The following is a 12,556-nucleotide window of genomic DNA, read 5'->3' as shown; positions in this document are numbered from 1 at the left end:
ATTTGCACAGCATGTTTGTTTGAACCAAAACATCCAGTTTCTTTGGGAAGTGTATATCCTTCAAATATTGACTTAGATGCTATAAACAGCATTCCCCCTCGAAGCTAAAATGAACCCTGTTTCTGTATACAAATGCTTTCATTAATATATTTCACTCAAACAACTGGGAATACACAACATGAACACAAAAAAATATGTCCTCCCTTAAATGGACATATTTTATTATATCCTGCTTTCCTGACTGACCATGTCCTGCTACACACATTAAAGCATGAGCAAGCAGCACATTGTTTCAGAGACTTTATGCAGCAGGTGGCATCTTGAAAATATCATGAATTTTCCCAATTGTTGGGATATTTTAGCCCGAATACTATTAGTCTCTGCAAGGAGATCAAGACCGATTTTCGAACATGATAATATCCTTGAAACACATTCAAATATTCAGTTACTTCAGCCAGGCACAACTGAGAGTTTGAATTGAGTCACATTCTTGTCAGGCAAGGAAAATATATATATATCCTTGCCCGACAAGAATGAGACTCAATATTCTATAGAAATTTAGCTTGTTAATATGATCTGCACTACAAACTGTTACTATTACATGAAGCAGACTCCTCTTTATGCTTGGTTTGTGCAATGCAATTGTTTTGTTAAATAATCTGTTGGATTTGCTGTATCATATCACTGACTAAATCTGTTTTGAGGTTTATATTGAAGTAAATAATGAAATCTAGGTGTCTACTAAACAAAAGCTTGTTATTTTCCAGGCCCTTACAGTCATATGTTTGTGTTATTGACTTCACATCAGGAAAAGCAGTGGCATTACCTGAGGTTCAAGGCGCTTAGATTATGCAAATAGGACCATCCCAGCATTTAAGAACCTATCTGTTAATAAGCTCAAACACTGAATTTTAGGGTATTCTGTATTGGAGAAAAACAACACTGGGTGCACAAGGTATAACACAGAACATGCAACTCACCTGAAGTGCAAGTTCTTGAAGGTGAAGTGGGTCTCGACAATTCCAGTGGTCTTCACTCGGGTCCTCAGAATGTCCTGCTCTGTAGGCTGGTAGTCTGCAGCACCAATCCTATCTAAACTATCTAGGTAACTATGGACAAAAACAGAGAAAGAGAAAGGGAGGTCTAAAGAATTGAACAAAGCAAAAAAAAAAAAACAAAAAAAAAAAAACGTACAAATAAAAAATCATGACAAAGTTCTCATAAAAATAGAGACACCATGATGTCAACTGAAATAAATATATTGTATAACCTTATAAAACCTTTCAACTCTCACTTAAAATAATCACTTGTTGATGGCCAATATACCTGTTATCCCCGACCTAATAAAACAAAATCACTTTCCAATGCAGTGCTTGTGACGAAGTACAGTAGTACGTTAGAGGCACACTAAGACACAATATTGGTCTCAAGGGAGCTCTGACTTATATAACTGGTGCAGAATTGTTAATGGTTGAGCTTTAGAACAAAATTATGGACAGCAGACTGGTTTATTGACAAAATGCTATCTTTCATGTCCTTTTTATTTTATTTTATTTTTTTTACACAGTTAACAAATGCAACAAGGCTGAGATCAGAATTGCAGCATCATTAAAAGTGGAAAAAGAAAAATATTTAATCATGACGTGTTTTTTTTTTTTTTTTTTTTTTTTAACAGTCACCACTCTCTGCAGTATTCAGAAAATAATGTAATTAACTAATTTTGATTTATGGATGTTGTAAGTAAAACATGCAGGTAGTTGGTTTGAAAGAGACAGATGAAGAGGAGGGGGGGGGGATTGAGAGGGATGATCCGCTGTGGCGACCCCTAATGGGAGAAGCCAGAAGAAGAAGAAGAAGAACAGAGAAGAATGTAATTAACAAATTTTATACAATGAAAAGGATGCTTAGGTCAACATACACAGTCTAAAAATAAAAGTAATGTAACTGCGTAGTGTTATACCTGGCTGCGTATGATATAACTATATTATTATCCCTACAGGATATTACAGTGCCATGATATAAAGTGAAATTTTGACCATTTATATTAACAGCCCTGCCAACATGGCAGATACTCCAAAAAATGACATAAAAAAGCTTTATCTCCCCAATAAAACAGGAGACGTGCCACACAATGATTTGTGCAAGTGTTTTCTAAAAGCTTCATCCGACAATCTATGCTTAGTAAACAGTAAACTGAGAGAGATTTGACTTCATTAATGCAATACAATTGATCAGTATATGTGAGACTTAGCTAACATTAGACAACAAAGTATGTAAAATATGTAACTATATTTATTATTATTTATATGCCACTGGAATTGTCTGCAGTAAATAGTCAAAATGACTGGTACCTGACTAAAAGCTAAGCAAAGAAAACGATATATTTTAATCATAATGTTTTGAGGTTTATAACAAACTCTTGGGAAGTCTAATTAATTTCTTCCTTAATTATATTCTGGTAAGTGTAAATCCTGTAATTCAATTCAGTTTAATTTGAATAGCACATTCAACAAGCGACATTGTCCCAAAGCAGTTTTACAGAGCAACAATTACTGAAACAAAATTGATCACTAGATATGTGTCTTGTATGTTATTCATTGAGAAAGTTGTTGGAAAACTGTATAGGGAGAAACTAGCAAGGTGAACATTTAAAACAGCAGTAAAGCTGAACAAACAGAATTAAACATGGACAATGTTTAATATTGATGTGCAAAAAGCATTATATAGACATTAATTTTTTCTCTCCTTCTCAATCTGTTGGTGTGCTTCTTGATTTAAAAGCCATTCACTCTTGGGGCATATGCAGAATTTAGCAGAGATGTGTGAACATTCCACCAGCACGGTTGTCTCAAAATGACACGTTATCCACCTGCACCTCACCCTAAATTACCATGTAAATGTGCAGCAGAGCTGAACATCACCAATGCTTCCAGAGGGAGAGAGTGTGTTTGTATCAGCCATTAATAAATAAGTGATCACTGTTTAATAACATAGTTAAGGTAATACGACACGGGCTGTGCCTAAGCGGCCACAGTTGCAGCTGCACTGTGACTCTGTAGCCCCACTGCAGCTCATTAGGTTCTGTCCCTGAAGACCTGGGGCAGGAAAAAAAAAAAAGAAAGAAAGAAAGCAGATTGATGGAAATGCAAGAGTGAAGGAACAGCAGGCAAAGAGTGAAATTGCTGTTGCAGTGCTTTTTTTTATGCCCAACGCCCAAATATCTTATTGTAAATGGAATCTCCCAAAAGAGGGCCTTCAGCCATGCTATGCACTGCATCAACCACAGAGGGCACTATACCCGAGACTGGGCTAAATGAAAACCATTAATGTTTAATCTGTGAGCTTGTGTCCCATAGAGTTGCATAAGGGCAGAGGCTCTTTCATGTCTACCTAAGAACTGCATCATGAAGTTTGCTCATATGACAGAAGCTGGACGCCTACAATCACATGGCATTTCACACTGTGATTAGCTGATGTCAGACCATACAGTACTGTGTCTTACTTGTACAAGACACAAAGAAATGTTCTAAAGCAAAGATTCCTTTGAAAGGTTTTTAACATTATTTTTGAATTAAATAAAATGTACTATAAAGAGCAATGACCGTAATAGATTAAATAGTTTAGTCAATATGTATGCATGACAACTCTCCGCCTTTACAAATTCAATGTAGTGTCAAGCAGAATTATAATGAAATTGGCCGCTAGGTTTTACTGAGTATCTTACAGATTGCCCACAGTTGATACTTGACTAGCACTTTTTTTTTCTTTACAAAAACATAACATTTAACATATTAAATGATAATGTTAAATGAATATACTGAAATTACATAATGTTTATATATATTTGTTGACAAAGTTGTGTTAGGAAATTCTAAAGCTTTTCTTAAGCACAGGTTATAAAATTAAAATCTAGGAAAAAACTATTAAGAAAGTAACTAAGCTTTTAAACTGTATATTCCCCTTAGTACCTTTTTTACATTTGATACTTATTGCATCTTTGCTGGTCACTTTGACCTTAGCATTCTTGTTACTCTGTCTATTGTATGACTTCCAGCAGTTGACGATATTTAGCATATATTGTTTATTAACAAATAGTCCTCCAAAGGCAAATGTCTACCACGCTGTACTATAAAAACAGAAAGCCCTTTGTTCTGACTGCTGTTATTTTTTTTTTTTATCTGTGTGAGGTATTTGGTCATTCATATTAACCCCTAACTCAAACTGCATTTCCATGAATAGAGTTAATTTTAGTTAACCATTGGGGAGAGTTCTGTGAAAAACAAAGACATTTGCACACTAATTTGTTAATGTCTCTCTCTCTCTCTCTCGATGATCACACACACACACACACACACACACACACACACACACACACACACACACACACACACACACAGATACACAGACACACACAGTGATTTACTGGTGATTTTAATAAATACTTATACCTGATTATTTATGTATTTAGCCAATCATTTAATCATAAAATAATGCAAATACACATCAGGGACTACAGGTAATGTTCTTGTGCACGTACGTGGGTGATATGATGTTTATCATGTACTGCTCGAATAGCGGTTGCTATGGTAAAATCCTTTTATCATTGCAGTCCATCTGCATCACATTATTTAAGTCGTTTGTTTTTCATGTAGAAATGTTTTATAAGAGCGCAAATCTTAAAGTATTTTAACAGAGTTTGTTGAGTAGAAAGTGAGCAAAGTACAATGGCAGTCAAACTAACTGTTCACACACAGTCATTCAACCTATGGTACTGGGGTGTAGGTGAGATATAAATGAGAAAATCATTCAATGACAGTAAGTATTGCCTGTTCTAGCTTTGATCTCGTAACACTGTTGATTATGTATCACCATCACAAACATCCTCATAATCTCGACCTTAATCATAAACTTTCAGCAAAAATGTTCACTGTCAGAAACATGGTGTGAGATGGGGGATGCACAAATGTGCACTTCGTCTGTTCTGAGATGTACTTTCTGGTGTTTTCGTTTATTTTCCTTTAGCCCTATGCTCAGTGAAGCGCACACACCGTTCAGGTCAAGTTTTTTGACCTTTCAACAGCATTACTTTTTTTGGTTCTCAACAACTTTAACAGAATGTTTCAGGTCACTGACTTGATGAAGGTGAAATCTTAGCAATTTATATGCTACTGTAAATGTTGTGCTGTTGCTACAGTTTGTATCTGGATTATAAGTTAAAACTAATGGACAAGTTATGACACCCACGTATGTCACAGGTACAAGCGTCATTTACAGCACTGTGTTCCTCCAGAATGATGATTGGTGGATATATTTGAATATATTGCTAATCTATTCTTCAGACGACCTGCTTATAAACTACCCTTCGGTCATCACATTAAAAAAGGACATAGGCATTAAAATCAAACGCCTTGTTTTAGAAATAACAAACGCTGAAGATGAACTAACGAGGCAACGAGATGACGACTGGCTGTGGGCCATAGCTGATGAAACATATCACCCAAGTCAACAATATCCACTAACCCATTCCACCCACCCAACATCCATGTGAGACACAGACTTTTTTGGGTTGTTCAAGAAAGGAATGTACACTATATGGACAAAAGGTTTGTGGACACCTGACCATAAGATTCGAATGTGCTTTCTGAAGCATCATTTTTACAATAGCCTGGGCAGATCTTCTGGAAGATGTTTTACTAGATTTTCGACAAGGTCATTAGCAAAGCAGGGTCGGCCTAGGGTGCAGTCACTGCTCCAATTCATCAGAAAAGCACTCAAGATGTTCCACTCCAAACCAAGGAAACCATATCTTTGTGGAGCTGGCGTTGTGCACGGGGGCATCGTCATGCTGGAACAGGTTTGGGTCTCCTAACTCGAACATCCAAAGACATCCCATACTATTGTGTGCCTCCAACTTTGTCCCCCACCCAAACTGTTACCACAAACATTTGGCTTATTTATTATTATAAATGAATATTTACATAATAAATTAGGGAACAATGCCACGCTGTTGTGAAACAAGGTATCACCAACGTCAAGCATTGTTAGAACATAACAGCTTTAAAGAAAATCACTGATATCAGGTTATGTTAGGACTTATTATTTTCTGATGAGAAAACCTGGATCCATTTTTCAGCATACTGAATGAATTGCAATTTAAGGTGTACATAGCACTATTTTAGTTTAGTCACATGGGCATGTGTAGCATTTCATGTTAATGGTTTTGGTTATAACAGGGATGTGGTGTAAAGAAGGGGCTGGATACAGTGCTTATTCTGTGACCCCTCTCCTTTTAATATGGGAAGCTTGTATGGCTCTTCAGTCAGGCTGCCTGCCAGTTCTACCCCTCCCCCTCACACACCCGCACATACACACTTCTCTTCTCTCAGTCTCGCTCTGTTCTACCTCCTCCCTCCCTCTATTGCCTCTTGAGTGCTCTGCCTGGCAACACCTCTCAGCAGCCAGCCTGCTGTCTGCTGCTTCCCATCAGCACAAAGAGAGTGAGATGGAGGGGGAGAGAGAGAAGGAGAGAGAGAGAGAGAGAGAGAGAGAGAGAGAGAGAGAGAGAGAGAGAGAGAGAGAGAGAGAGAGATAGAGAGTGAGATAGAGAGTGAGATAGAGAGTGAGGGAGAGAGAGTGAGATAAAGAGAGTGAGATAGAGAGAGAGAGCGAGAGAGGGAGAAAGTGAGCGAGCGAGAGAGGGAGAGAGAGAGAGCGAGAGAGGAGAGAGAGAGAGCGAGCGAGAGCGAGCGAGCGAGCGAGAGAGAGGGAGAGAGAGAGAGAGGGAGAGAGAGCGAGAGAGAGTGAGAGAGAGCGAGAGAGAGAGAGAGCGAGAGAGAGGGAGAGAGAGAGAGCGCGAGAGAGAGAGCGAGAGAGAGAGAGAGCAAGAGCACTCCCTGTGATTGGAGAAATAACAGATTATTGAATCAGGGAATAAGAGATTAGGAACAGATGAGATTTGAATAGAGGCTGAACTGAGAAAGAACACAACACAAACATTAAAGAATTTTACAAAACAACATGAGGACATCCATTAAATCCACAAATAAGAACAGATTGTAATGTTCATCACTGTAATATCAATTTTAATATTTAATTCCACCATTGTATATGCAAATGTTTGTGTTACATCTGTGTTTTTTTTTTTTTTTTTTTTTAAGAACATAAACTTAAAACAGTGTTAAAACTGAGGAAGTGGAACCCTTAAGGCTAGGGTTTGTCCAAATGCTCTTGATTTTCAATTTTCCAATGGTCTTAAAACAGAGCAGTCTTGTAACTTGAAAAAGTAATGTTTGGGATTATGACGATTTTTAAACTAAAAAAAAAAAGAATGTAGAAATCAAAATGTGTACAAAAAAAAAAAAAAACTTTTGCACAGTACTAAATATACATGGAAAATATCAGATATGGTCATCAAGCCACACTTCCTGTATCATCATACCATTGATGGACTAATAATAAGTGACAGACATCAAAGAAAGCAAAAGAATAACCAGAATTAACACGAGACAAAAAGAGAAAGCAGAGCTACAAAGGTGCAAATGGAAAGTGAAGTACAGCGCTGGAGATGAGCTAACGCCGATAACAATGGAAAGTTACAGTGAAGGATAAACGATAATAGGGCATCAAGCCAGAGACATCTTGTTATAATACTCTAGCACATCCTGTGGGAAGCAGGAAAGCAGCTGCATGCCCAGGTCATCTACTGATTTCTTCAACTGTTCTCCAAAGTTCCTATTGAAAATGTCCAGAGATATATGGCCTCAGACTAGAGGGAGAGCACCACTGTGCAGGGTACAGACTCGGGTCATATGAAGATCATTGTGAAACAGTGGTTGTCACAGTGTGTTACATGCTGGCCATCCTGTGGATTTAAAGGAGGATCGACTGACCGTGTCCTAAAGACCACCTCTTTTGAACATGTACAGTTAAGAGTAACCTGACCATTGTGACTAAATGGGCCATCAGGAGAAATATGTTATGTTCCATGCACTTAAGGCAGAAAGACCCTGAAGGGGAAAATTGTGTGTACTCACTTCTCTCCTTGTCCATTTTCTGCACCTTCCTGTCTGTGTGTACACATTATCCATGCTCTCACTAACACAGATACCAGTTTTAACCTTTTTCCAGGCACTTACAGATAGCACTGTTTAACACAAATGGTTAATTTTAAATGTTTTTATCAAATACAATTCTGGAAGCAGAATAAAAATGAATTTCAGTGAAATTTGCCATACTCAGCAGCTTTGCATTGCAGATTGATTCTGGATGAATACATTTTGTGAGCAGAAATCTGAGGCAGCTGTGCTGCAGTGCTCAAAAATCAAAATTGTTAATGTGCAAGCTTTTTACAATACATCAGAAATAGTTTTTTTTTTTTTTTTACATTTATTTATGACTGGTGCATTGGCTACCAGCAAGCAGGTGACAAACAAATCTTGGTGAGGAATATTATCTTTACAGGAGACATGGTGGAACAGTCAAGTGGAATTGCTGCTTTAGAGCTCAAAGGTCATTTACCCAATCATATGCTCCAAAAAACATAGATGGTTTGATAATGATAAATTGTTTCTAGGCATTAATGCAATGAATGCCATGTGATGGACCAGTGTTGCATAGGGTAGGCACTGAATTCACCCTTGCCCTGATTTAGATTAAGCAGTCATTGAATGAATTGCATTTTCACAGTACATTAAAATTTCAGATTTTAATATATACTCAATAGATTAGTTATATATAAAGAAAATCAACAAGTAATTTTAAATATCTTTCAGGGGCACTACAAATTGGCAGACCCAAAAATGGCAGTGCATTATGTACTGAATGCATAGTTTTAGCAACATCTGAATCTGACCTAGCAAGTCTTTGAATTTAATCAAAAAAGTGTCAGTATGTTCATACATTCAGCGATTTTATCAATGCAAGGCAATGAAGATGCCATAAGGAAATTTTTTTCCAGCGGGTGTTGCAATTAGAATGCCACAAATCAGACGGAAAATCTCGTGTGCTCTACTGTCTTCATTCCAATTGGCAGTTGTTATACCAAATCGCTCCATAGAATTTTAAACTGCTTCTTAGCTTTACCGTATCTATGCTCATGCCCACGTCTAATTGCCATGTGGCATCTTGTTAAAAATGAATAGTTAACTAAAGTCATACAATTAGCCACAGCAATTGGTCCTAGTAAGATATGGTTATTGTTCACACATCTACCTGATTAAGAAAAAAATAAAAATAAACTAGAAATGTTACCTTTCCTTCAAAATCCTGTAAATCTGAGATGAGCATAATTTTGACACTGTTAAAATCCTGGAAACTTGATTGTTTCAATGTGCTCACTCTCTCTCTCTCCGTGACAACTCTGCTCTGCTTCCTTTAAGAGGCACGTCCATGTTCACTGACCAAAATGAAAAGAATTCCAACTATAATGGAAGACGATCAATATATGGGGTAGCTGTTACCTCTAAAATGGGCTGCATTAAAAAGATACACTGCCTGATTATGTTCTCATCATTGATTTCAGTCTGTTCTATTTTCACCCTAATCAAAAAAAGCAAACACGAAACAGTTAAGCCTCAAGACAGCTGACAACCAAAACAATGGCTGCGATCTGCAGGTTTAGTGGTCATATATTAAAGAAAGAAAACTTTCTGTATGGCAGTGCGATTGTGTCTAAAGTGTCAAATTCACCTTCAAGTGCTCATCTGTTTCAAAATTTCAAAAAACAGTGCTCATAATTTACACATCACCACTGTCTCAATGTTATTGCTGCTAATTGCTACTGCACCACCACAGCTCTGTCAAGGACACATGAACTGCTGTTTTGCACATAATTACAATTTTTCATAACATCTAATACTATGTAGTTTACGGCTAACTAAAAAAGTGAACACTGATCCATAATTAGGACTGTTTTAGAGCTACAATTGCTGTGTCAGAGCTACAGTGTATATTTAGATGACTCAGAAGTAACCGTGTAAAGTTGTCGTCGTCTTCTTCTTTTGACAGCTCCCATTAGGGGTCACCACAGCGGATCATTCATCTCCATACCACTCTCTCCTCTTCATCTGCCTGTTTCACAACCAACTACCTGCATGTCTTCCCTCACCTCCTTGGCCTTCCTCTATCCCTCCTTCCTGGTGGCTCCATCCTCAACATTCTCCTACCGATATACCCCATGTCCCTCCTCTGCACATGTCCAAACCATCTCAATTGGGTCTCTCTTACTTTGTCCCACATGCGCTGTCCCTCTAATAAACTCATTTCTAATCCTGTCCATCTTCGTCACTCCCAATGAAAACCTCATCTTTAGCTCTGCTACCTCCAGCTCCAATTCCTGTCTTTTACTCAATGCCACTGTCTCTAAACCATACATCTTAGGTCTCACCACAGTCCTATAAACTTTCTCTTTCACTCTTGCAGATACCCTACTATCACAAATCCACCTCTTCTCCCTGCAACCGCACCCCTCCACTGCCCTCCCTCTCATTCACACACATGTACTCTATTACTCCTACTGACTTTCAGTCCCCTTCTCTCCAGTGTGTACCTCCACCTCTCCAGGCTCTTCTCAACCTGCTCCCTAACCACATAAAGTAATAGAGAAAAATGATACATTAAATATGTTTATTCCTAAATGCTTATTTGACTAACTAAGACCACAAATATGAAGAAAAAATGTTGAGACTCTGATGAATGGTCGGTGCTGACATCAGGTTTGGAGAAATTAATGTCTTCATTTTTTTTTAGGGAATCTTGAGCATTAAGCCGCATCCTCCTCCCATTTCCTGCTTACTGGCAAAATCTCAACTGGCATCTTTATGAAGGAGTAATTTGTCTTCTTCTAAATAGTGCTTTCCATAAGCACTAGCTTCCCAGGCCATTAAAGCAAACCACAGCGCCTGATCAAAGATTACTGCTGAGTCACATCTTTCAGCACTATTCCATTCAAGCATCCCACCCCACACAAGTCACCATGCACACCAAGTCATGTTTCTTGAGCACAAACTGTAATTGTATCTGTTGTTTTGACATTAACAGAGCTCTCTCAATTTTCAGCTGTTTAATGGCAGGCGACGACAAATATCACAATTCCACCGTACTGTATTAATTGCGTAGAGGGATCCAATACCCAACAGTGATGCAGGCACAAACTGTGAAAGCATCCTGGATGGTATATAAATACAGAAATCGATTTGTAAAATGATATGCATACATGAGATATGCTCCTGATAGATGTACCCCTGTGAATCATTGGAGACATTTTATATTGCTTATTTTGATCACAAAATCATGCATCATTAACATATGAATTATTAATCAGAAGAATGTACAGAAAAGTACTCACTATTGGGCTGAGTCGTTGAGCTGGTACTCACGGGCGCGGCTGAAGCACTCTTGAATGCCTGAATCAGCCCACAGACGCATCATGGCGGTCAGGAGCTCAGGAGAGTAGGGCTCAGTGTCCTCCATGCGACTCACAACGTCACACACCATCTTGGCATCAGCCTGCAGAAAACACAAACACACAAATTCGAACCGTTGATCATTAGAAAATCTAATTAATAACCCCATGATAGCTTGAAATGGAGAAAGAAATGGTTAATGTTCTTACACACACAAAAGAAACTTGATTGCATTAAACAAACATTACAAGGTCCACTTTATACATCTAACACATGGCCCAAAACGGTGATTACGCCAAACAAAGACCCGCATCATTGGAAGAGGTAGAACATTTCCATTTGTGTTTGTATGTAATACTGATCTTATCAAACAGTGATGACTGAGTTATGATGAACAGCAGTCTCAGCACTGGGCACAACGTTACCCTTCATCTTCTATTTCAGACAGTAAAGAGTGCACGGTTTTAACATGGTACTGAATACGCCGACCCACTGATGCTGAATCAGGTGTGGTCTTTTTTTTTTTTTTCCATAAAGATTAGTGCAGGAGAAGAACAGGGACAGCCGAGCTTAGAGCAGATTTTACCAAACATCATTATAAATTTGCCCTTTTAGCACGGCTGCTGGGAACACTAATGCTCTGTGTCGAGTCCCACTAGAAAGAAGCTGCAGCACCAGGAATAAAGGCAATTAAAGCCAAGACCAAGCTGTGCATGTATGAGTGAGTGCGCTTGTGTGTGATCCCTGTCACTACTTTCTAGCCCACTAATCCCCACATGCTTCCTGTGGGCCCATATTGTGATGTGAATCTGAGACTCGCACATACACAGAATGTCTATCACACACAGAACTAGGTAAGTATATGTATAAAGACAAAAGTTGAGAAACATGGACCGACAGATGCAGGCCCTGTCATTTATTATTATTATAATTTTTATTAAATTAATCTTAATCTGATCAGCAAAACCACCCAAACAAAGCTATATCTCCTATCTGTCACTCAAATCCCAGGTGCCTAGTGACCAGCAGCAGGTAGGTCAGGGGGTATATATAGAGGAGGAGGAGAAATGTCAACACACGCTCTCAACCCACCGCTCTCTGTGGACTCAAATAGTCACTGATAACCTTGTGTGTATCCATGAGCCACTTAAGGT

General features: G+C 38.3%; 1 protein-coding gene across 3 annotated transcripts in view; it reads right to left on the bottom strand.

Annotated features, from left to right (window-relative positions):
- gnao1a (guanine nucleotide binding protein (G protein), alpha activating activity polypeptide O, a) overlaps positions 1 to 12,556 on the bottom strand; it is a 78,285-nt gene that overhangs the window by 17,711 nt on the left and 48,018 nt on the right. For all 3 annotated transcript variants that reach the window (XM_046864684.1, XM_046864683.1, XM_046864682.1), the window contains exons 4-5: positions 11,345 to 11,505; positions 981 to 1,109 (exon numbers count right to left, since the gene is read on the bottom strand). In XM_046864684.1, the coding sequence (XP_046720640.1) occupies positions 981 to 1,109; positions 11,345 to 11,505 (290 nt within the window). The remainder of the gene's footprint in view (positions 1 to 980; positions 1,110 to 11,344; positions 11,506 to 12,556) is intronic.

Source organism: Silurus meridionalis, chromosome 13, assembly GCF_014805685.1.
Source record: "Silurus meridionalis isolate SWU-2019-XX chromosome 13, ASM1480568v1, whole genome shotgun sequence".
Classification (NCBI taxonomy): Eukaryota; Metazoa; Chordata; class Actinopteri; order Siluriformes; family Siluridae; genus Silurus; species Silurus meridionalis.
Note: the sequence above shows the minus strand (reverse complement) of the source record. Positions and strands in the feature narration are given on the sequence as shown.